The sequence below is a fragment of the Poeciliopsis prolifica genome, unplaced genomic scaffold (genome assembly GCF_027474105.1).
Source record: "Poeciliopsis prolifica strain line A6 unplaced genomic scaffold, Auburn_PproV2 SCAFFOLD021, whole genome shotgun sequence".
NCBI classification, from domain to species: Eukaryota; Metazoa; Chordata; class Actinopteri; order Cyprinodontiformes; family Poeciliidae; genus Poeciliopsis; species Poeciliopsis prolifica.
The window spans coordinates 5,548,765-5,575,343 of NW_026562396.1; the positions used below are offsets into that span (position 1 = coordinate 5,548,765).

Genomic DNA, 26,579 nt, shown 5'->3' on the forward strand with positions numbered 1-26,579 from the left:
ATGGTTCTAATCAGGACATACAGCTTCAGGGTCTAAAATGTTAATTTTTCCTGCTGCTTACAAAGTAGCCTTTGATTTTCTGTCAGGGCACTAATTACAGTGTTGTGCCATTAGACAGGCAGAAAGCTTTGTCTCGTCTAATTATGAGGTAATCATTGCCGTGGAGCCCGCATGTTGTTCTCACCTCTCGGTCTGCGCCGTTTCCATTTCGTTTCCACACCTTGCCACGGTCGAGACTGTCGTTTTCTCCTTCAGGCTCACTCTGCGTTTTCCGCAGAGTTTTTGCGCGTTTTCGCAGAGTCGCCTCCTGGCGACTGGAGTTGTGGTGATGCGGGTGCTGTTAATTACTGGAGTAAACGCTTGAATCGCGGCCAGGACCCCCTTTTTTATTTTTCTTTGTGGTCGCAGAGAGGGCCGCGGAGGCGAGAGACAGAGGCCTGGAAAATTGTTTCTGCCATCTGGGGACCGAGAGGAAAGGAGAAAAGGGTGGAGGGAGGTGAGGGGGGGGGGGGTGAAAGGGGGTGAAACAGCGGCAGACAGGAAGGCCCAATTGGTGGCCAGAGCCCGAGGGTTCCGGGGTCCATATGGAAAGGGAACGCTTTGCCTTGCGCTTTATTGCACACCTTGCTGTTTTAATCAATGGCAAGTCTGTTCACAGAGCCCGGAGCAGCAGTGGTTGCTTCCCATCTTCTCGCCGCAGACCCAAACTTTCCCTGCCCCGCTGCACTCCGACACTTCCCACCAAACCGCCCAAGAGCGGCGCGACACTTCCGGGGTCTCGGAGGAAATATTTACCCTCTGTCGAAAGGCAACAACACACACACAAAAAAAAAGAAAGGAAGAAAAAAAAAGAAAAGCGTCTACTCGGTAATGATAATTTGATACTGCAGTTTTGGCTCCTGCCTGTGCTTTTCTAATTTCCCAGCAAAGCGCGATGAGAGAACCGGCGCCCGCTGCGTCTGGAGCCGTTTCTTGAACCGGGAGGAGGGAGAGAGGAGGGGCGACGCCATTCCATCTGAATTCCTCTCCGAGTGGTAAAAGCTGTGGAATTAGGCAACAAAAAGGCGACGAGACGGGCGCTAATAACGCCATAAAAGCCCCAGCCAGCGGTGGTCCGGCTCCCCCATCATAAGCCCACGCTGTTCGGAGGCACTTCCGGTAATCACCCCCCTCGGAGTGAGCGCGTGTCGGGGAGAGACGGATGGAAGGCCCGGCCCACGGGGGGAGGGCGGCCACGAGCGTCAATATTGTTATTAAATTAGACCCGTTTTTGACGCGAACAGGTAGAAAAGCCACTTGTTTGAAATCGAGCTCGTGCTGGTTTAGTGGTCGTGGATCAGATGAGTTTTAACGTTGGAGCAATTACTGGGGTGCTTAAAGGTTTTGTGATAGAACAGCGTGACTAAGACTGTGTATGTGTTTTATTATTATTATTATTATTATTATTATTATTATTATTATTATTATTATTCTGAACATGAACACGTTCAGATTTTTTTTTCTACATCTGGACACTTTCTAAAGCATTTATATGAGATGAAGAGTCCAACTTTATAAAAACAGAAGCGAAACGCCGTTGAAATGAATCATATTCAGGACAGAATCACAGTGACTTAATATTATATATAAAACAAAAAAATGACTCAAGTTAATCAGTTCAAACAGTCTTCTACGAAGAAGGTAAGACAATCGCTAACGAAGTTGGGTCTGGTTGAAAAAGTTGCACCAGCAGCAATGAGAACTATGACCGGGTTGTGAAGCCCAGTTAAAGTTTTAAGAGAAACACAAATTAGCGACTGGAGTCTACTTGCACAGGGTATTGGCTACATTTGTCGTTACTTCCTGTTAAAAGTAATTTGATTGCAATTACCCGATAAAAGTTATTTTAATTATTGCATAGCAGTACACTGTTACTCAAATGGTACTTACTTGCTAATTACATCAAAATTGGAGCCTTGTAAATGAGAGCCCTCTATTTATGCATGATGTAAATAAGCATTCCATATTTATTTGCTTAATAAATATGGCATAATGCATTATTGTCAGACATAACAGAAATAAACACTTGAATTGTCCACTCTCTGTTGATACTTTTGCGTAATAGATAAAAATAACTTTTCCAACTTAATCACTGAAATAATTGCTATACTAATTTAATGAGATGCATTGCAGTTGTCAAATCATTGACTCGAAATAGTTGCAGTAACCTGTAAAACCTTGAACTCACTTTTGATTACCTTCTCGGTTGTTGTCTCACTCCATGCGTAGAAGGCAAAGCCACGGCTTGTGAAAGCTTTGAAAGCGAAACTCACATTTACCTGTGAGTCAGTGGCAGGGGAATATGAGTCACTGCCACAAGCATCTGCAGCATCTACTCCTGAAAAAACAACTTGAATTCCTTAATAAGTGGTAAAAATCTGAAATATTAAATAATACGCGAGTTTAAATCCTTGACTTTTCTGACCTGCTGTAGGATCTAGCTGTGCTGCAGCGCTAATGCTAGCTAAAAGAAGAACCGCTGATTTAGTTTTAAATGCCACTTTATTTTGGAATAGGCTGCATGTAGAGTTAAACCACACAGCTTTTATGATGGGACGACTTTTTTGAATCCACCTTTTGACTCAGGTGTAAATGAGGCTTTGTAAACGAGATGTTTTTCATGGTACATCAGCACATCATTCAGCTCCTCCTCTGGTGCAATAAACATCTTGCTCGTTAGCATCAGTGTCCCTTTATTTGTCAACCGGCCCATGTTCTGGATCCAGCAGGCAGCCGCGGCTCTTCTCCTGCGTGTCCTTTGGCTCCTTGTGTTACAGCCCTCTCCATTACTTGGATTTTTTGATTAAATTTAGCAAACTGCTGCCGATAGCTGAATTGTCCAGCCACTCTCAATTACCGTCCAGGGAGGGTACCTGAGAAAGCTTAACGCAGCAATTAACAACTTAATTAAGTGCCACAGCCATTGTGCCGTTTCTGGAGCCACGCAACAAGGGTTATATTGATTGTCGGGGATTGCCAGTTGGCCCCCAATTGATCGCCCAATTGATTGGCTTGGATAGGCATTCTGGAAGAGTCGGGGAGGGAGACGGTGTGCGCCGTGTGTTTTGTCTCAGAGGAAGTAGCCGTCATGCTGCAGTGTGACACACTGATAATGACCTGCCAGACTGGCTGTGCGGCCTTCTCCGATCCCCCTGGGTGTGTGACGCGCATGTCCGATGTCAATCACTCCCTCTCTGTCGCACACAGCGCAGAGACAGCGACTCCAATCCTGAGTCACATCAACGGTCTGCTCCTGCTAAATACACTTGACAGGGATGCTGTAATAAATACACACTACAGAATGCACCTCATCTTCCAATGCGGTTACTTCATTCACCCTAGTTCTCTGAGAAGAACTGCCTTTCTCATTGATTTAGTCAAATTTAGGTCTTTTGTCACAATTATTGTTTTAAGAACATCACAATGAAATAAACCCGGATAACGACAAAAAGGCTATAAATAATTATAATTAGTTTTTAAGGAACACGCTGACACTTTTTAAACAACTGACAAAGTCTTTGAGGAATGATGGACTACTTGGTTTTAACTGTGGACTCTGTTTTGTTTTAGCTTTTCTATCATTTTTTTAGTTGTTGTTTGACTCACTCGTAGGAAGACTTGCTGGCTTGCTTTGAATCTTCGTCCTTCTGCACAACCAAAGTGAGGTTGAATTTTGAGGTCTCAAATATTTTTTTGTATTTCTACAACACAAACACAAATGAAAAGGAGCAAATAAAATGAATATCTTTTTTTTTTTTTAAAGATAAGTTTGTCAAGTGCGTTCTTTTTAAACATGTTCTGAACTGAATGCCAGAAACATGTGTCCTTATTTTATCTGGAAAATGACGTTATGCAAAGATAAAACTTACATTACTGGTATGGTGGGTAATGCAAAGAGGTTCAGACTTTTTAAAGTTACTTCAGCAATAAAATCTTTTTTTTCTTGATTTGCTTGGTTGCTTAATTATTTAGGAAATCTGTAAAAACTGTTATGTTTTGTCAGATTATTCTTAAGCGGTGTCTGGTGCATTGAACCCTCTTTTTTTTTGTCCCTTTATTATTGTGGAATAAAGCAACAAATTCAACTGAAGGAAGTGAGACCAGCAGGGCTTTAGATGTTTGCATTCTTTGGTATCTTCCTGGATGGGCCCTGGAAGTACTCTCGGAGTCATTTTGGTGGAACAGGTACACATAGGGAGGATTAAGCCTGTTCAATGTTTTCTCCATTTGTGGGTAATAGTTCTCAGGAGTTCAAGAGTGTCAGTAAGGTTCTCAGTGACCCTCCCAGATTGACAGACAGCTTTTCTCCTCATTTGTTCTTGAATATTTTTAGAGTGAGGCTTGATGTGTTGCTTTTGAGATATTTTTAGCCTATTTCATGTTATTATGAGATGTATTTGTATTATACGGTGATTCTGCAGGTCGGATAGAAATCGGGATGTGAATTGTAACATGGAAGTCAGCTTTCTAAGGAACTAATCACGATAAACAAGACAGACAATTATGTTTTTCAGATTTAAATTGTTTTTGTTTCTCAAAATATGTTGAGACATTTTAAAACTGCTTTATATCACATTCGAGGACATCTTGGGTGTATTATTAACGTTTTCAAAACATTATAATGTAAAAAAAAAATTACAAAAAAATAAATCTCTGACGCAAATATTTTATCAGAGCACTATATATGACGCAAATAGCTAAAATTAAGGTGAAAAAGAAAGAGTGATGCACCCAACAGTATATGCACACACACACACACACACCCACACACACACACACACACACCACACACACACACACACACACACACACACACACGCACACGCACACACACACACACACACACACACACTCTGAGGTGATCCCAGGGGGGCAGTTAGGATGCAGGTTTGGATGTGGTGGAAAGACGTCAAATAAAATGTCATCTCTTATTGTGTCAGTGAAGTAATTCTCTTTTAAAGGCGTGACCTCTCACCCTAGAAGAGCTTGGCCAATTGCACAGCTCCACCACAAAGTGATAACAAATGACTTGAAAGTGCAAAATGGGGAGGCAGGGCTGGGTCTTGGCACGATGAACCCGTTAGGCCAGGAAGAGGATTTGTCCAAATCGATTCAAGATTGCTCACTGTTTAAACTGTGAACCCAACATTCAGCTTTGACCTAATTTAATTTATTTTACTAATTGGTTATGGGAGTTTCAATCATTTTTTCATTTTATATTTTTTTTTTGTTGCTTGGTTATGGAAAGACTTCTTGAAAATCCTTATTCCGACACTTTATCAGGACCATCATCACCATCATGTGCGATTAAACATGACTTTTGCACAAAATAAATAAATAAATAAATACAATTTTAGGTCACTCATTCAGCGGATGGTGCAGGGATTTGTGGTTGTAATGAAGCCTAGGCGTAAATTCAAACTGGAAGACTCTTTAGCCCCACCTGCATCATCCAATCGGTGCATCCTGTTAATCAACGACGACCTATCATCGCTGGACCAAGCCATGTCACGGCCAATCACCGACCATGCCCCGGTTGATAAGGACGTCCATCCAGTGGACGTCCATCTTCGCTGCTGCGCTCAACCCACCTCTACCCCTTCTCCACCTCCACTGTCCTGGCTCTCCAGGCATACTTCATTCACCGACCTCCACCACTAGTATCGGGTCCCAGGGGATGACATTCCTATCAACATCGGGAATGCTCATCCGAGCTTATAGCATCAGCTCGATGTCCTTAGCCAAAGACTTAATTTATGCATGTCAATAAACTTTTCTAATCGCTTTCTTTCTCTGTCCGAGTCTCTCCAGATTGAAATGAAAACTGTGCCGGTCTATATGTACATCAGGGTGTTTGACAGGCTCAGCTTTCACTACAGCTGCTGTGGCACTGAGGCGCTCAACTTATGACCTGTAATTACATCGCCGCTTCCAAATCTCGCCAGAGATGTTTGGTTCCGGCTAAATCTGGATTTTTTTTTTTTTTCCCTTCAGCGGGTCTGATGCCCTCAGATTACATGTGAGACATCAACTGTGCTGGAAGCAGACAGTCTCACAGCAACATTTTGGCAACTAAAGCAAACTTTGACATATTTTTCAAGGCAAACAACCAAACTAGTTGAACCGTTATTATTATATTTAACAAAAGATTAAAAAAAAAAAAAAAAAAACATCTCAGCGATTGCCTTGTAAATCTTATATTCCTTTTAATTTGCGGAGGCTCCAATACTTAAACAAGAGGTGGAGGGAGGCAGGATGCGCAGCGTGGCCGACAACAATGCCCTATAATATTCTTTGGAAATGGTTTGCATTAATTTGCATGCAAACTTGTAAAATAGAGAGGAGCACAAGATCCATCCATCTACTGGGACACATTTGAAGGTTGGGTACAGGTCGCATATGTTTGCCCTTCCAGCGTTCTGTCACATTGTGGTGCACCGAAGCCTCAGCTGCAGGATGGCAATTTTTAATGAAAAATTGGGGGCCGCCACGTTCAGGTAAGACCCCTGGAGGTTGTGTTTCTGGGGCATTGTTACATCCCACAATGAGGCGGAGGGGACATGTGCGTGCACAAAAAGAGAAAAAAAAACCACACACACACACCCAGACACTCATGCATACACATTTTGAAGACAACAATCAAACCCAAAGCAGCGGCTGATATAGACACTCGTGTGTTTTCATGGAAAGGGGACATTTTCTGACGTATCCTTGATCATTTCAAAGACTCTAACGAACATGAGAAATTAAATGTCTCAAAGCCTGTATTAAGTGCTCGATTAAACAGCTGAGGTTATTAAATTCTTAGAAATTGAAACATGGTGCTTTACAAAAACAACCTACCTTTCACTTGTTGAAAAATATAAAACAGATATTTTTTTTCTTTGCAGTTCAAGGCCAAGGTTGCTAATTCTAGACTCAAATGCCTTAAAATGCAAACATTTCCCACTCTGCATTATATCAATCCTTTTGTATTTTTCATCATTCATTTAATTTGTACAGTATTTGCATAAATCACAAGCGAAATATCCTCACAGTTTATAACCATGTCATACATTTGAAGTTGATTCCTTTTTAAAAAGCTGAAAAATAACTTGTACAATGCCACATAAACATTTAAAAGCATTTATGAAGTGCAACTTTCATGTGATTTACGTTTCTGCAAACTTATCTGTGGAGCACTTTTGAATTTGACCAAAAGCAGCTGCCGGGGAGTCATCAGTCGGTGTGCCAATGGAAATGTTTCCTCAGTGTTCAAAAAATATTCTCTGCCACACACGCATCCCGCAAGCTAAAAAAAAACTGCATAATATTCTCTCGTCTGGAAGTTTCTGTTGTCTGCATTTTAATAAAACTTCGTACTTGTGGTTTGCTGTCAAGTTGGGCAGGAACACCTGAGTTTCATCAAGAATATTGATAGATTTTCACAAAGAGCTGCATTTTATTTCTGAGTAAAAGAGAAATAGGGAGGAAATCGTCTGCAGGCCACATTTTTTTAGATTTAGTTTTTTTTTTATTCGTGCACCCTCTTCCTTGGATACTGTTTTTGTTGCTCGGTAATGAAAAAAACTGTTTCAAGAAGACACACCGTAGCTTCTGGTTGTGACGTGACAAACTGGACTTTGAAAGCACGTCGCTCTTTTTGTACTTTTGAGGTTCTTCGTTCCAAGAATGTTGGTTTCTTACTTTTTCGTCGGGAGAAATGGAGACGCCTTAGTTTGCAAAGTTTTAATGTTACCTGTCATCATTTTTACCCTTGAACAAATCTACTCTGACATAAACTTCCCGGAGTATAAAATGAATGAAGACAAACACATACAAACGGGAAAACGTGCAACTCTCCATGCCAACGGTGGCACACTGGATCCTTCAGATGCTGCATGCAGAATTATTCTGGGAACCACCGCAGTGATTTATAGCCGGTATTGACCGTTCCGAGCTGAAGGCCAGACAGCGGACAGAAGGTTAAAAATTTTAAAGCCCAAGCGATCTCGTCTGACAGGCGGAACCAACACACACCTGCAGCACAACTTTCCACTGACTCACTGCAGTATCAGGTAGGTAGATTGTCATGAATTAAAAAACAAGCACAGATAGGCCATAATGGCCTACTTCACCAGCCACAACCTGCTATCTGTGACCCATGACACATTTGCAATTTTAGAAATTCACACCAGAATGTCTTTATGGTTTTAAAAAAAAATGTATTGATTTCCGGGAGAATTCGCATTTAATGCGCGGGACATATCTTCCGTGTCAGCCTAAGATAAGACACGACTCCTCAGAAAATTACAGCACAAAGCACTTCAGCGACCAGTCCAACTGCTTGTCTACTTTCACTGTTTGCTTTGTTGTATTGCCGTACATAGGTCATGTAAAGACCGACCATAATGAGATCTTTCTCAAAGCAAAGGTCAGAGGCATCGCTTACAGCAGGAGATGGACCCCAACACACACCAACGCACAGTCACCAAGTCATTTACCTCATCTTCTATCAATTATTGACATGTTGCTCCCAGCTGAAAAGCCGGCCAGACTTTCCGTTGATCTGTTTGATGAATATTTCAGCTGACAAACAGGCCACCTGAAATACTGCACCAGAGCAATGTGTGGTTGAAGAGAGGTCATGCATCTTGGCCACTGTCACACACATACATGGATGTGTCACAGTGTTAGTGTTGTGCTGTTTAGAGTGTTTTTAGTTCAGTACTTTCATTCTTAGTTGTCTTTCCAGTGGTATAATTAGTCTTGTGTCTTTCTAGTAATATTGTTAATTTAATCATATCTGAAGCCCGGCCTGGCGGGCATTGTGGGGCATTGGCCGCCCATTCATTTTGCCCTCTCACCCCCGTTAAACCCGTCTGAAGCTAACACACTCCCTATAAAGCACTTTAGGGGTTTTCATGTATTTGCTTCTTGCACAACACAACAAAAACTGTCAGCCTGAAAAAATATGGGCTAGCATGTTAAGCTTGGATGCTAACAAAAATGTTGGGTGTAGTATTGTCAAAAAGGAAAACAGTAATAAGATTTACACGACTTCACCCTGCAGCAGGAAGGACGTCAACTATCCAGTGAATATCATTTTTTTTTATATGTCGTGATCGGTTGGACTTTGCTTTTAGTGTGTATTCAGGTTACTATGAGTGTGGTCTTTGATATTTTGGAGCTGCCATCTTTAGCCACTGTTCCTGTCCACAAACCTCCTGATAATGAGTTCAACCTCCAGTCATCACCCTCCCCAGCACATAAAACCTCTCAGTGTTGTCAGCCCTTTGCCAGATCCATCAGTTTTATTCCGCTTTATTTTTCTTTTTCCAACAACTGGTCCCCGTTGTCTCCTGTGATTTTTGTCGCCTGGGCTGTTCTCTCCAGCGTTCATGCTGTTGTCCTGTTGCTTGTTCCACTGTAGCCCTGAGTGTTTCGAGTGTTTCTCTCTTCGTTCTCCCATTTTTGCGAGCTCAGGCTTAAAGTGCGACTGATGGCCACTAATCATATCTCTGTGGCCGGGTCTACAACAATCACCAATGATGAGCTAATCCGCCGCCAAGCAGTTTTTAATCGTCTTCTTCAACTATGGCACGGCGAAAAACAACCATTTCTTTCCATCTGGAAACACACCAACAACAATTCATTCATTTTCTTGTCTTTATTTTTAGTTTACTAAAATGAGATGAAGTTTAAAGATTTGTGTTTATGAGAATAATCTCCTTTATTTTCAAACGAATCAGAATGAAACTTCACAAAAAAACAGAAAACCGGGTTTCTACGAAAACTGAGCTCCATTCTGAAGAGAAATGTTCTCCGTGATTCAGAGCATATTTGTGAAAACACACTATAAAATAAGAAGCATTTATGTCTTACATGTATTAAAGTCAGTTGACCACAACATGAGAACAAGACCAATGGAGCTCAGGTTAACTGGTGAGATGTGTTATTTATGCCAAGCTTTGTTCAAAAGCAGCCTCAACGGAGGGGACACACCTCATAAATTTTCTATGGCCCCTATGAGCAGGTCAGAACGGCACCAATATTTCCTCTTTATTAGAAACAACACGGAGCCATAAAGGGCATCTTTGAGGTGAATTTGAAACACTGGAAACGTCAAGGAAAGCATGCTGCTCAGAGACCTGAGAGTTAGTCACACAATCCATTTCTCGCAGGCCCGACTTGTCCGTGAATTGGAGCACTTCCTCATAACTCTTGGCGACTCGCAAACTCCCCGTGCTTCATCACAGGTCAACTTTTGAGATGAACTTTAAAGGAACGTGTAACAAATGATCGCAACAGCTCAGGCAATTCATATCTGCTGAAGTGCCATAACCCTCTACACATCCTGACCTCAATTTGGAGCCCGTGTTTTGAAGGCCCATCTGAGGTGGATGGTATCGATCTGAGCGCAGACTCTGGCAGCACCAATAAACAATCAGCTTCAGGCTTCAAGGATGAGGAGACACATCTCTATTTCAGCTTGAGGGCTTGGATATCTGAGTTGGGACGTCACGTGGTCCCGGACAGATGGCGGGGACACAATTTTCGTACGTTGCTCGCATCAGATCCTGTGCTTTTGTTAAACCGGAGACACTTAAATGTTCCTGAGAGGCAAAGGGGATCAAACGTTTTTACAGTGATGTGAAAAAGCTGTCAGAGTCATGAAAATGTATCAAAAAGCAACACTTAGTGACATTCAAGAACGTTTGAGAAACAAATCTCCAGAGGCAGAAAACATTTTCTCTGTTGGAGATCTGAAATTAAATTTGACAGGCTTGCTTAGTTATACTGTTTTAGTTAGAATCCATATCATTTAGCTTTGACCTGCCTAGATTATTGGACTGAATCTGACTACATAATATCTCTACATATAGATTACGTTGAAGTGTCTTGAGATGACATTTGTAGTGAATTCATATATAAATAAACTAAAACAAATAGAATTGACGTTCATCAGTGTGGACAATGTTACAAAGCCATTTCTACGCCATTTGTGTCTCCAGCAGACCAGAGTAGGAGCTACAAAAACCCAAAATATGGAACAGGATTGATTTGTCCTCCAAAATTAATCCAAGAGAGAATCAACAACTCATACAGGAGGAAGTAAAGACCCCAAAACAGCATCTTATGGCCTGCAGACTTCACTTTCCTTAGCTTGGATCAGTGTTTATGATTCAACAATAATGGATAGACTGGGCAGAAACAGCCAAAACCACTAATGACTGAAAGGAACATATATGAAGAAAAACTCCATCCAGACTTTTAGGAAAATGTTCAATCGCTGACGAGACAAAAAGTGGAACTTTTTGGAAGTCATGTGTCCTGTTACATCTGGTGTAAAACTAACAAATCATTTCAAATTGTACTGGCAGTGCTGTCATGGGTCAGAAGGGGGGCCAGATGTAAGAAGCAGCTGACACACACACATGTCCATAAAGAAAACATAACATAAAGCGAAAGAGGCAGCCTTGCTGGGCAGCATTATTTCTGTCTTGTTTACTTGCATTTCCCTCTTTGCTGAGAAAGTTAAATAAGTGTGCCTCATATATTTAGAGTCAAACTGAACTCACTTTGTGCTAAGCAGCTTGTCAATAGCAAGGGGCGGAAAAAGCATGGAGCAAAAGAGAAGCTCTGATAAAATGGCTCTTAATTACCAGACAGCGAATGCTGGCCTTCCTTTTCCACTTTCCCCTCCGAGCTAAGTCAGGAGTTTGATTTCTGATAATGTGGATTGCTGACTGCGCTTCGCACTGGCCGGCCCCTAAAGCAGAAGGACCTAACGTCAAGCCCTGGGAGAGCATGTTTGACAAAGTGCCATATAGATCCTGTGCTTTTCATCAGAGGGCACTGCTGGTGGAGGCATTAATCAGATTGCTTGATGGCCCTGCCTTGTCTCCCCTTTACTCTCCTGTAACAATTAGACAAAGTAATAATTTCAGGCATTACATGGAAATCAATGGGTCTTTAGCCCAGCTGTTGGTACGGGTATAAGTGATGTGATTAGTTCAGAAAGAGTCAATAGACCCGTAACGTTTGTGTGTCTGTTGGAGTCTGTGGGAACTAGACAGAAACCCTGCACGCCATAGTTAATTTGAACGGTTTCTTTTCGGCTTTCTTGAAATGAAAGCATTTGGTCGAAAAGTTCATCCCCAGGCCAATCGGGGGTGGGAAAGGTTGTTTTGTAACCTTCTTGAAACCCAACCTGCCACGGTGCCTGGCAGCGCACACAAGCCCCAGGGATACGATTTCAAGTGGCACATCTCTGCCAGATCGGAGGAATAGGGAGAAAGAGCAGGCTTTAACAAGTTCTTATCATTACACATAACCCAGGTCAACAGAGTCAGGTATCAGATCTGGGATCAGTGCGCTGTAAATTAACACAAGACCAGACTTCCCTTTGTCCAAAGATCAATGCCTTGTTGTTAGAAGTGCAATCAAAGCTGCAGGGAGCCACTGCTCCTCAATCATAAGGCCGTAATCAACAACAGTTTTAAGTGCTCTTTTGTTTTACTTTCAATTAAGTTCTAAGGACTGATGCCAAGTGAAAACCTTTAAATACAAATGCTGTGTTAATGATGTGAAAAGGGAACAAAAACTGGTGCAGTTTTCAACTGCAGTTACCATGGCACTGTGGATCAAATTTTTACAAAAAAAAAAAAAAAGTAAAATAAAATCTCGATTTGCTTGTTGAATTTATTACAAATATCTTTTTCTCCTCTGCGATCGAAAGATCAATCAGGGACATTTACGCAACACAAACATCTTTAGAACTGTCATTTATTTGTGATAACAGTTTTTTATCCTGTTATGACCAAAACATTTCATCCTTCTTTATCCATTTAGATGGTCCAGTTTATCTAACAAGTCTGCTTTTTTGGACAGAAGATGGACAACCCGGAGAGAAATTAGAGACACGCCATGCAGTGGGTGACAGCACTAAAATAAAATACATTGCTGTATAATTAACCAAAGCATTGACTCAAGAGATGGCAGTAGTGCAACATTTTGAATGCAAGCTGCCATTAAAAACAGGAGAAGAGAGTAACTTTGAGCCAGGTGTCACAACCAAATGCAAAAGGAACACAAGAAAGTCAGAAAACTTAACACAGATTATCATTCAAAGTGGTTTAAAACTGCTGCAATGTGTTCCTTATTTGTGTAAAATGTGTAACTTCAGAAATTATTAACTTAAAAACTCCAAAACGGAGATGAAATGTCATATAATTAATTTATTTTTAAGAATAAAAAGGTCAATTGTCTAAAATATTTTTTACATAATCTTAAACTGAACACAACATTTGAGCTATGTTATGTTTGAGCTGTCATTCGTTTTAAAAACTTTAAAAAAAGTTTAGATATTCCAAATGCGTCTCTTATTTTGAAATTCCCTGAGCGGATGTTGATTCGGAAACGCTGTCCGTGCTGCTTCCTCTGAATTAGCTTCCTAGCAAAACATATCCTGTGTTCTTGCATAAAAGTTGACTTCGGAGCTTAGAGGAAAAACATATTTGTTTTCCAGTCTGAGGTTTTCCAGGTGATATGTCGTGACATTTTTGAGCCAGCTCCGTCTTTTCAATTTTCACGTCACTTTAATTGGGGAGAAGCGCTGCAGGAAATTAGCTCACTAGCTTCCTGACAACCGAGGAGGATTATGAGGTTCATGCTTCCGTTTTTATGCTCATTTTAAATCACCCTGTGGAAATGGACACCGAGCCGATAGTAATCCGTATAAAGACACCTTTAGGGGACATGGACTCATCCGTGGACTATCCGTCTGTGTTGAACTTCAACGACTTGCTGGTGAGTCAGTGGAGCTAAAAGAAAACGGTGTTTTTTTCTACATTTGTGTCATTTTGAATCCAGACACAAATACTTACATCTGTTCCATATGAGCGTATCGAGCTCTTATATATGTATTTTTCTCTAAACTTGTAAAATCTCACGGGGTGTCATTAAATAATACATAGCTGTTGTTCTGCTTAAAATCTTTGTAATTCTCTCTGCCAAACATTTTAGGTCGCAATCAGAGACGTGATGCCTGAAGCCACTGTCACAGCGTTTGAATGTAAGTTTTTCTTTCTATTTGTTGCATTAGAAACAACCACTGCACTAAAACTCAGTGCTGGACTCAGCCTGTGTAGATAAGTTTATTTGATAGCTCAGATTTCTATATCTCTGCCAATGCATGATGCTGACTTTCTGTCTCTCACTGAGATTCCTATCAGACTGTTTGTGGAGAGGTGAGGAGAAACCAAATGCAAGTGAAGTTTATTGTTTTACTGTATCAAGTAGGATGAATATTACTGTGTCATTGTGTTACTGTAAAAGTACATTTGTGTAAACTAAATGAGTAGGGAACTAGTAGTGGGCAGAATTATTATATGACTTAATGACTCAGAAGTGACTCAGTACTCAGAATTTGTTCAATACATGCATTGTTATGGCATATGCATGTATTGACTGTAAATATTATGTATGAGTTTATAATAGTTTGATTAATTTGTATGCACACTCAAATCTGTAAATATAAAAAAAAGCAAAGTCAACATGATGAAAACAAACAGGTACACTGACAGAATGTCAAGTGTTGATCTAAAATTTTCCTCAGACATTTATTAACTTGATAAAACAGCAGAAAGACGATGTGTCTAAGTTCATTCATAATGAAGGGCACCTACATGTATTTCATCCCCATGGCATATTTATCTATTTATTTCTCTTCATGGTTCTGTAAAGAAAACACATTCGTCATAATTAATTCAGTCTGACGCATAAGATAAGATTTGCTTTTTGATATTTTCCTTTTTCCACTGATGTTGTAATCATCATTTGGACTAGTTGACTGTCATAGCAAAACTAATCAAACCAACTTAACTATGAACAACCTCATCCTGATGGCTGTTCTCTTTTGTATTCATGTTACATTAGTTCCTCAGGGAACATTATGACATTATGATTTGAATATAATCATCAGCTCTCAAAGTGTGTATGTTGGAAGCTCAAATTTTAATGTGCATAATTTAATATACTTAGTCTTATAATCTATGACTCACCATTCTCTGTCTGTGTTTCCCTTTTTTGTTTAGATGAAGATGAGGTGGGAGACAGAATTACTGTACGAAGTGACGAAGAACTCAAAGCTATGTTGTCATATGTGAGTATATTAATGAAAACGCATAAAAACAACACTTAATTAATTGTTGTTTTATCTGTGCACCATTTATGTGAAATGTCAAACCATTCAATTCATGTTTGTCCTTAAAGATAATCAGATTCAATTGATTTCAATAACTCTCCATGTCTAGTGTGCAAAGTGACATGTTTGTTAGAAAGCATTTTAAGGACAGAAAAATAATCAATCATATTAATAAATTTGACTTTTCCATAATATCTGAGTTAACATCTATGAGCTGGAAACTTAAAATAAATATAACACAGCTCGAGCTCAAGTAGTTTGGTAAAACCGTGTTTAGGTTGTAGGCAGCAGAAATGCTCTCAAACACAATAACACAGCTACCCTCTCAGTGATGCCGTCTAATTCAGTGTATTTTTCTATTCCACCATAGTTACTGATCATGCCACGGACAGTAAGAGTAATGGCATGTAATTAGTTTCTGTATGAGGTACACTGAAAGCTAAATGAACTGTCAATTTTTATTATTTATTATTCAGTAGTTAAAGTTTTGCCTCATTAAAGAGCAGCCCCCCTGGGCTGCAGAATTGTTCAAAATCTACTTTCATCTGTGGATGTCTTTTACCCCCCGTCAACTCACAATGATGCTGCTACTGCCACAGGCACGATTTAAACTCCTTGTTTTTTTGGCCATTTTTATCACTTGTGGTTGCTTTTTAATCATTATGCAGCATAGGGTAGCAATGTGATTAGACAAGAAAAGAGGCAGATGTTAGAAGGAGATGGAAAAAGTATTGACCTAAGCCACAATCATGTTTTACTTGATGCTATCAGCGTGGTACTTGTGTCATTTTGTCCTTTGTGTGGTGTGTCCTGTTTTATGTACTTTATCCACCAATCAAAACAGAGACTTAACGTAATTTAAAAAGTATTCAAACAATCTGGACAATCAATCAAAAATGGTAGTAAACTGTACATTTTGATACAGGATACATATTGATTCCTGATTGACCAAAATGTCTCATCTAGTCATCTAACAGTGTACCTGATTTCTTCCAAATGGACATGAATTATAACTTTTCTGATGTATTCACATTACATTAGTTTCCTTACATTTGGGAAGAATAGGCCTCCTAACTAAGTGCAGAGAGTTTGCATAATTTTATTGGCAGCTAATTTAAGAGAAACCCAATTAATTCATTAAGAAACACTTTGCCCAAACGTGAGCTGGGCATTATGAAAAAATTGACTTTTTATAAATTTCTTCTCAGTCCAACACTTCTAAGAAAGGCTGTAGACAACATAATGGAGGAACACTGTTGTGACGACTTGCTGAAGGCGGAGACTTGGAAAGAGCAGAAGCTTCTGAAAGACACAGAATTCAATTTCAAAGTGTCAATTTAGGAAGTCAAATCTCTCTGAAGTAATTTTTCACATCTACATGTACTTTGCTCCATATGCATATATTTTAAATGTCATTGCAGTATGTTTCTCCATCCATTGTATTCACAGGTTCCATATTTAAAGTCCTAGCAAAGTGTGAGTATTTGTGCTACATTTATACAATGTAGCCAAAAAGGGGCTAAGAACCTTTGAGAGATTTGAGTCGGAAAAAGTTTTGGCTTACAGTATAAACATGTAGGAACTCTGCATATATTATCTTTCTCTTTTTATGTATTTGTGCCAATCATATTCCGAGCATTTTTTCATACACTTAGTGCTTTATACAAATGTGACGTGGTTGAGCGTAATGTGCGACCCTGACCTCCAAGCTTTCTACCAAGCACAAATATTAGGTATTCACGCTGCACTTCTGTGCCCACACATTTAAAAACTCATTTGTTCATGAATTTTTGCCAAATGAGTCCAAGAGTTCTGTAATGGCTTTCCACTCATGGGACCACCCGATGTACAAAAAGCTGCTGATCACCTGGAAAATACCGAACACACTGGAATATAATTCAAACCACTCAAGTACATGTACTTTAAATGCATTTTTATTTCCATTTGTGGTTGTTTGCTGTGGTTGCCACTTGGCCCTCCGCTGATGTCCCAGTGGATTTTGACTTCAGTGTTATTAATTCCAGGTGAGCAGACAGCCATTATGTGAAATTAATAGGAATTACAGGAAACAGCATGTTGGGTCAGAGGTGGGGTAATTCATTTAGTATGTCACTTTGTGAATGCAGGTGTTTCTGTCTGGATAGGTCAGATTTTTTGGGGTGGGGAAAAAAAATATAATTACTTTTACACATTTTCAAAATCAATTTTTCTTCTTTTTTTTTTTTCCTTCTCCTAGATTTCTGCTTGCCAAAAAAAAAGACACTTCTGGTCGCTCAAATTAATGCTCAAATTCACAAGTTAATTAACGGGGGTGTGCAGAGGGCATCTGTTCTAAAAAGTCTTGCACTTCTTTGCAAACATTGATTGCTGCTGCATGCTCCTGTGAGACCGGCTCGACTTCCAGGCATCTCTAATCATTGTTCGACACCTTGAAAGACAGACGCCCCTGTTCAAAGTTAAAAACTGCTCTATGTCAGGTGCTAAAATAAAACATATGACCCCTCATACTCCCCGTCCACACTCATGCGGCTCCCCCTGGAGGTAGAGACTCTAATTCCATCGCTTTTACTCCCGTTTCCCCTTATTCTGCTAATGATGATGAGACCCACACTTCTCCTGTGTGTCCCTTAAGGCTTAGCGATACCGTTTGAGTTTGGACACTGTTTAGTTATTGGCCAACAATGGAGAGTGTCTTTTAATAACACACCTACTAAAGATTAGGTGGTAATTGCGGCTTTAATCAATAAGCCAGCTGAGCGGAAAATTAAAGGTACATGAAGCCCGATCTGCTCCCACAACCTCAACACACATTGCATTTTCTTCCCCTTCTTCTTCTGCTTTTTCTTTTTCGGTATTAGGACGTATTGTTCAGATGTGGCCTAGTGAAAGTGCTGGAGGGTAAATGCAGAGGGCTAGGAGCGAGGAGGGGATCTGACAGTGATAAATAGGCCTTTTAATAACAGCTGTGCCACTTGGGTAGCCATTCTGATCCATTCCCATCCAAGCCGGTCCCATCGTCCTCCCTCCCTCCTTCACAATGAGAGAGCAGATTTACATATTGCTGTGGCGACTGCCTTATTCACACTGGATAGAAAATTAAACACAATGAACTCATGTAGGTTTCCTCTACAATACAAACATTTTCGCTGTTTTTGGTATTTTTAGGCGTTCGGATAGAAATCTTGAAAGGAAAACTCAAAAGCACACCCACCCACACACGTTTCCATGCGCAGAAGCTCACTTTAACAGATGGTTTGTTTAACTGAAACATCAATTATTGCATTGCCTTGGCAAGCAGCTGAAAGGCTCCAGAGTGCGTCTGCTCGTGTTAGTCCTGTAGAATATGAGTGTTTGGTGAGCTGCTGACCTGGAGGAGAAAAGGGTTAATGCTACACTCCCTCAGAACAAGCCCACAGGGCATTGGACCTCATCGGCAACAGATTTCAGCACAGCATGCTCACTTTTTTTTTTTTTTTTTTTTTGAAGATGCTTTGGAATTATTCTTACCTAGCTAGAAAAACATCTCTTTTCCTCAATTTTTAACCTAATTGTTCTAGAAACAAGGATGTTTAAGTTGTCTTTTGTGCATTAATGGTCAAGCTAGTATTATTCTTAAATATGTTATTTTTTTCTTCTTGATTTTAGTACTGCAACACGATGAATGAACAGCGCTTAAATGGACTGATGCCAGACCCGCTACAGATTTTTCCAAGAGGTACAGAGTCTTAATTTATAATCACACTAGGTTAGAAGAAGGCTTCCAAGATATTTGGAAAACATGCCACTGGCATTTTGCCGTTTAGCACAGAGGTGAGGGCAGAAGTTGCCATTGAGTCAAATTTTCCTCTTTCTGTTTCGTCATCACAGTCTTTGTCCATGAGTTTTGCATCTGGTTTGCGGAAATCTTTAACAGATGTGGGAACAAAATAGGGCTGCACGATATTAGAAAATCTTGCTATTGGTATGATATTGATAAATATTGCAATATTTTTCAGTTTCTTCTTCCTTCTGTTTCTCATCTGTCTTTGAATCACTGTGTGACCTTTAGCGTTTTGGGCGACGTTATCAGTGTCCGATGCGAGCATCCGCTGAATCTTTTGGATGGAGTGTAATTGCATTTGATGTTCACTCCAGATGAAGGATAGTGGCCAAAATACTAAAGATCATAGAATAAGTTTTTTATTAACCAAGTTTGCTACACTGATGTTAGATCAGCTCTCCAAGCAGCCAAGTCTTGCTCCTATAAACTAGTGCTATCTCAGTGGGTCAGACTAAAGAACCGCTTTGATCAGGAGCTGAAGGCTGGTCCATTGTAATCAACAGCCAAACAAAATGCGAGGTCCATATTTACAACTACAGCTACATACACACATATATATGCCTAATTTAAGACAGAAGAAACCATGTCATCTTTTCAGAGTTCAATTAACATGTAAATACCATAATCTCACTTATTTTTATATCAACTGCTTAAGTTGTTAGAAAAACTTAGAGTTGATCAAGTTGCTTTTGAAGTTTTGTTGTGAATCCATAAACTGCATTTCCAGCTTAGTTATTAGCTAACTTACTGACTAGTTCTCAGTTAGTTAATCTTTTTATATTGCCCCACAGAGGAGATAGACCCTACTTGAAACACTGTGTGTCACACCCACCTGGAGCTCGATTGATACCGATTACATCAGATATCAGAGGATCAGGGATCATACAGCTTTTCTGAACACCGGATGCTGCTGGAAACAAATTTTAAAAGGACGATGTTGATATGAGGCCATCTGTCTGCCAGGATTCTGAGATAGATTATGAGCTATGTGAAGTTAAACTCCCATGTCCCGCTTTGAGTGTAGAAATTCACAATTCAAAAGCTGAAGGATCAACAAAGTGATAGATAAGAAAGATGATGATTTACTTTCACCAATATATCAACATAATAATCACTTTTTTAGTGAGAAATGATCACATTTTCTTCTCAACACATTATCTAGCTCTGTAAGTATTTACCTCCAGCATTGTGTAGCTTCTTCTCTCAGTGGTTTTAACACACTTGCTTCTCCAGTACTTACTTTTTCAACACCACGTTAGTTTCCAGTTCAAAGTCATACAAGATCGCTGGCCTCAAGGGCGGAGTGATAAAACATTCTTTGTATCTCTTTTACTCTGTGAGAGTTGGTCTCTCCTTTATGTCCCCGCTCCAACTATATGATTGTTTTGTTTTTTTCGCCTCTTTCTTTTTTACCTGCCACCAGCTCTCTCAAGAGCCCAGCATCTCAGTCACTCTCATTCTCAGACCAACCCTTGTGCCATTTCATCACCTTATTCTTTTTTTTAAATTATTTATAAAGAACTGATTTCTTTTCAACACATTTGTAAATGGTCCAGTGATGTGTTCTACAATCTAACCAATTACTGTTTCAGCCGGCAAGACTCCAGGGATCCGGAACATACATGGCCTGAAGGTACCCATCTCAATAATTGTTTCGGCTGCCTTACACGGGGAGCGTGGGGGATGGGTAGGGCGGAAAGTTGAGTCAAATGGATTGGTAATGCTGTGTTCCACTTATTGAAATGTCAATTGAAGTCAAGGCTCTCCTTTTCTTTCACTCATTCTCCTTTTTCCATGTTTATGTGTGGAGATACGCGGCTCCGTCTGTCAGAGGGCTCGACTTTCTCCTCCTGAGTCGGTCTGGATTCTCGGGAAAGTCGTTTAGCATAACGGCGTTCCTGAGAAATCCCTGATTCCCCTCCTGAGTATCGTGATCCGTAAGATAGGAGGAATATCAGCGTTGGTTAGAGCAAAATCAGGCAATAAGAAGATGTCATTGTTCAACCGTGAAATTGTCATTACAAGCCCCCAAATGGCCTTTCCCCAGACCTTCCCCTTTTATGTTCGGCATATGTTGAAAGTCGCTGCTAATTATCATGGGTTAAATGACTTGACACCTCCTCCATCTCTCCGGATGATCCATATTACATCCATCTGCATTTCAATGACAAACTCAACCCCCACTAAAACACTGAACTGTTTTTATTTAACCCATCCTCAGAGGAGCTTTTGTAACACCCACTGAACTGTGTCAATTTTTTCTTTTCTTTTCCTGTTTTTTTTTTTTTTTTTTTTTTGAGGTCAAGGGTCTGTTTTGAGAAGATGTCGTTCTCCAGAAACCTTTAGCCGTTTGGTAATGTTTCCCCTTTTTTATAGCACAAAAGTAATTGGCCAAGAGGAACCTTGTGTGGCATTTAAATTAGGTTTTTCTGGGCACTAATTAAAGGGAGAATCCCCCAGCTTTTGTGAACCCAACACATTGGTCTTTTGACCTCAATTTAGGAGTTATTTTTAGTATTCCCTTTTCAGGGTCTTATCTCTTGATTTTTCTTTTTTAATATATATCTGGGTTGATTGTGAAGTGCTCTTGAATAAACAGGTACAGTTGGGTAGACATAGAAACGAGGGAATAAAGTCCCTAATGAGGCATAACATCTTAATACCTTAACTTGCCGATTTATTTTAATCAGTTTTATTTTCTCTAGTGCAAAGCCACATTATTGTACATTAATTTTTCCCCTTCTTTGCAACTTTTCTTGCTTCTCTTTCTTATAAAAACACTGCGCATTTATCCTTCATGAACATATCTGTGTTTCCATCTGTTTGTCTTTCACTTCACGCACTAGTTTGTTTTTGTCACATTTGAGTTTGCTCACCTTCCAGGTTAACACGAGACCCAACCCAGCCAACGACTGCACTCAGGTTGTCCCAGACTCCTTAGCCAACAACAGGTGAGTTTTTCTCACCAAGAAGCTTTTGTGACAGTGCATGGGGTAAGCTGCAGCTGCTTGGAGGGTAGAAAAGTTGAGAAACATTTGGTTTCCTTTGTCCAGTTTGAAGAAATCATCTGCAGAGTTGAAGACGATCTTGACGAATGGGCAGGTGAGTTGTCAAGTTGTCAAATATATACTCTCCACAAGATAGTACTGGCAGCTAATTTTAAGACTTTGACCAATGAAAACTTTCTGCGCACGTATTTTTCATTCTCACATTCATAGTCGGGTATTACTATGCTTGGGAGGAAGAAAATCAGCCTCTCAGGTTTCTTCTGCAAACCGATGAACTAATAGATATGTTGCCTCCCATCTCTTGCACATCTTTTATCCATTTATTTTCTCTCTTTTTACCTCTCTGCTCACTATTAAATAAGTTAGTTTAAATTTATCAAGGAGCTTGTTTGAACAGTATGCTTGAACATTTGCAGTCTTGCTTAAATTATATTTTGAATGCTTTTTTTCCCCCTTCGTTATTAAAAAAAACATTCCTTGGATCCAGTTTGGCCTAAATGAATGTAGTTTCAGTCAGCATTCACCTGCATCTGCAGCCTCAAATTAAACACTTAGCTTAATCGTTATAACTATTTGAAACAACTAATGTTTTGAGAAGATGTCAGTAATGTTCAGACATTAGTTGTAGCGATGGGCAACATGGTAAAAATATTATGCCAATTTATTTTTAAACAGTAAAGAAACAATTGCAATTTATTTCACAATCTACATGAATAAAATGATATCCGGTGAAGAAAAAAATATAGTGGAGCCAAAGTGTAATAATGTTTAGAAACGTAGTTTATTCAGTTTGAACAATTTTGTCAACATGTGTCACAACACAGTTGGCATTATATAACTCTACAAGCATGCTAAATCATTAAAAGGCATTGTAGCTGCAAACAATTAAAATGGTATTTTAGAAAAATAAGCAGCTATGATACTTGTGTATTATGATTATTATTTACAAAATTTATTTCAATTATCGCAGCTGACTTTATTGTTACTATTAATGTTTGTTGTAGTCTCTTTACTCATTTACCTAAGTCCATTTCCCTGGTTTTTCTGCCAATTCATCCACAATACCAGAAACTATCTTATCTCAGCTGCTTGAAAGTTAATGTTTGAAGATGAAGGAAAATGAGGGAAATTATAGTTTCTGAGTGGGAACATGCAGTAGATCTTTAGTGAATCGAATATCCTTTAAAGATGATCCCATAAGCTATCATGACTTTGTGATCGCTTACAGAGTATTATCAATAGAGCCTCCCACCTCTACTCAGACAGTTACTGCTGTTGAACACCATTCTTACACTCATTATATGCAATGAAGGAAGACAGGAGGTAATATAAAGAAATGCCACAATTAAGATACAAAATGCAAAAGTTTATTTCAAGCAAAAAAGCAGCTATTCTTTAATGAAACAATTGAGCACAAGAGTGCATCATCAACATTATGTAAATAGTATCCTGCCTTGATAATGAGACCAACACCTCAGATTTTTATGTCCCAATTACGTTACAAAAAGGGATAAATGTTGTTTTGGCATCATTAAGTAGCAAAAAACAGCTAGTGTGTAAAAATGAGTTGCTGAATAGTTTTATTTTTTATGCTTACAAAAGTTAGGGTTTTGGTCAATTTGCAAATATTTTGAGACGTGTTGAATTACCTTTGGTGTGAATGCCAGCATTTATTTTTTGCAGCAAATCATCATGTTTTGGCTGATGGCTTGTTTTTGTCTTAACAGTCTTTTTTTGTTTAGTTTAGTTTTTTTGATCAATAAATTCCAGGTATATTCAGCTAAATTCTCCAGAAATCAGAATTAAAGCTTTAATGCTTGTTTTAGCATGTTAGGGAATTTCTTTTGGATCCAGTTGAAAAAAATATATAATTTTTTTTAAAGAGAAAAGCAAGAAAGGACAATTAATGTTTTTTTTTTTTTTTTCGATTTAATTCAGTTCAAATGAACTTAAATGATCAAAAGAGAAAAAGACAGCTTTAAACTACCCATAAGTCACTGCATTTCTCACCCAAACCCAATATCCTTTTATAAATTGGACAGCAAGTGTAGTATTGATCTCCTCTTACTGCTCCTCTGTTTTCTCTCTGCATGTCGCTGAACTTGGGTTGACCTGAAGCCTGCCTTGTTTATGGCTTCCAATAACAGTGTAGCCCCTTCTGCTTCACATGGGCGTCTCTCCTAAACAACGCTGTCCTCCCTACTTCCACAGTACCATAACCTGCATACATGTGTTTGCTGCCCTGTAGATAAATGCCCAGGATCTACACTATCAGGAGCAACTTGGCCATGGAAATGGAGGCACAGTTTATAAGTGAGTATTGCTCACACATGGGCAACCAGCATCAGAAGCACAAAGTGGCCTGCTGTAGATTGAGATGTATTGAATTACCTGATCAAGCAACTAAAATGGTTTTAGTTACGCTAAAATGTGAACTTTTCATAGTAAGTAAAATGCTGCTGTGCGGAGAATCCACCATCCTCTGATTCTCTGTTTGGTCATTCATCTCTGTGGTTGGTGTGACATCTATCAGGCTGGTTTGTAGATGTTTATTCTGGTTCGAAGGTTGCAAACATATATGATATTGATTTGGGGGCTATAAGGTATGACAGCCATTGACTTAATCGGTCTGGAGAGTAGCACTCCGCCCGCCACCGTAAAGAGCTCCATCCAGTAGACAAATGTATTACAGACTTGCTGCATTATGACAAGGTTGGCATTTCTGTTGCTCTTCTATCTTTCTCTCCCCACCTTTTCTTTCCATTTCCCATCAATTCTCCCCAATTGAGCTGTTTTATTGAGATTGAAGTATTGATCACTGCTAAGACTAACCTTGACTTGACAGAGCGCTCTGCTTCAAAAACCGTCCTCAGCAAAACCTGTAAATTTTCCCGTCATGGCGCCGGTACAAAACCACACTTTGTTTCGTTTTCCGCCTTTTGCCCTTTTGAACTTCTTTCACTGCTTTTAAAATTGTTTCGGTAGGCTTCATCCTTTAATAGTTAAAAGGGAATAGGATTGTTCATCAGTTTGGCACCAGAAATGGTTACACTGCACTGAAGAAAGCCAATAATGCAACCCCAACAAATTCTCTGGTCAATTTAGTCCAGTAGAAATCTATATGCATTGGTGCTGAAACTGACATGGTTGAAAGAAGAAGATTAACAAAAAAATACGGGGGTTAATAATGGGGCTCTTGATATCGAATGAGTACTTTGTTTATAAGTTTGTTGCAAAGTTTAACTTGAGGAAAACAAATTTCATTTAATATAGGTATTACCTACTGATCATTTAATTTGGGCACATTTAATCATCCTTAGCTGTGTTTTTGAGCCAAACTCTCCAAAAGTATTTATATTCTACATTTACAAACCCTTTGATGAAAGTGTTTGTAATTTTATGTGCTTTATAATTAAGTAACTGGAACAAAGTGAATGAAATGATGTTGAGTTACATTTTAGCAGTACAATGTTTGACAAATATAATGTTGACAAACAAAAATCCATCCAGAACAAGATGTTCACATGGTCGCGATGAGCCAGAGGTCATCATAGGCCTCTGTCACACTGCTTTATAGTACGGTTCAATTGGAGAGCCGCTGTGTTTTCATGGAGTATTTATATACATACGCTCATGGTGTGAGTGGACATTATAAGGTCTTATATCCTTGTCAGTCGCTGCTGTTTGGTGCGGCTTAGATTGGGTTCATCACATGTGAATAGAACTACAAATGGCTCCCCACCTATTAACCTCCTACCCTATTTATGACCCGGAGTCATTTCGACTCGATTGAATGTTACCAACACTTCAGCTCTTCACAGCCACACTTTGACCCTACTCATCCATCAAAGTCTGCCTCCTCCACCCACCTCACCCCCCCATTTTTTATTACACACTGTTCACCAATCTGACCGGCGTTACAGCTTATAAATACTCTAGCAAGGACACACATGACTCATGGATCCAGCGGGGCAATTAAAACATCACATTTGCTTGGATGTGACTGTAGCGACATCTACTTAGACACCCACACCTGGTTCTTCAGCATCGCAGCCCATTTTCTCTATTGATTTTGTTTTCTCACCTCATTGATTAGAGCGTGTATTGAAGGGCTAAACCTGTTTGGTTAATGGTTGTGAGATTCTAGGATTGTATCTTTAGTAGTAGATTGTCTCTCTTAGTAAAATCTAAATCAGTTCAAGTGAAACACTTTCAGAATAATGCAAGCCTCTTATGTATCCAGATGTATTTGCACTTACAGCAAAAGTCACATAAGAGTGTCTTTAAAGTCTTGGAAAGTGCTGAATTTTAAGTATTTTTAAGTTGGATAACAACTAAAATAGCTTGGAAAACTGTTTGTATTTCCCAACCTAATTCCCTATTTCCTCCCAAAATCTATTGAGACTGTATATTAGTGATAGGCTCCTCTTAGCACAACTTGCACGCAGTAGTCTTTTCTAGCGTCCGATCGTTTTTCAGAGCAAGGATGAGTGTAGTATTGATATCTCCATTGGGCCGATGTTTG

At 39.6% G+C, this 26,579-nt stretch overlaps 1 protein-coding gene across 1 annotated transcript in view; it reads left to right on the forward strand.

Moving 5' to 3' along the window:
• Positions 1-13,434: 13,434 nt before the first annotated feature.
• The window catches only part of map2k5 (mitogen-activated protein kinase kinase 5), a 70,765-nt gene continuing 57,620 nt past the window's right edge, over positions 13,435-26,579 (forward strand). The window contains exons 1-8 of the mRNA XM_055045032.1: positions 13,435-13,830; positions 14,047-14,095; positions 15,117-15,184; positions 18,872-18,941; positions 20,639-20,679; positions 21,930-21,997; positions 22,100-22,148; positions 24,303-24,367. Coding sequence (XP_054901007.1) covers positions 13,705-13,830; positions 14,047-14,095; positions 15,117-15,184; positions 18,872-18,941; positions 20,639-20,679; positions 21,930-21,997; positions 22,100-22,148; positions 24,303-24,367 — 536 coding nt within the window. The 5' untranslated portion in view covers positions 13,435-13,704. The remainder of the gene's footprint in view (positions 13,831-14,046; positions 14,096-15,116; positions 15,185-18,871; positions 18,942-20,638; positions 20,680-21,929; positions 21,998-22,099; positions 22,149-24,302; positions 24,368-26,579) is intronic.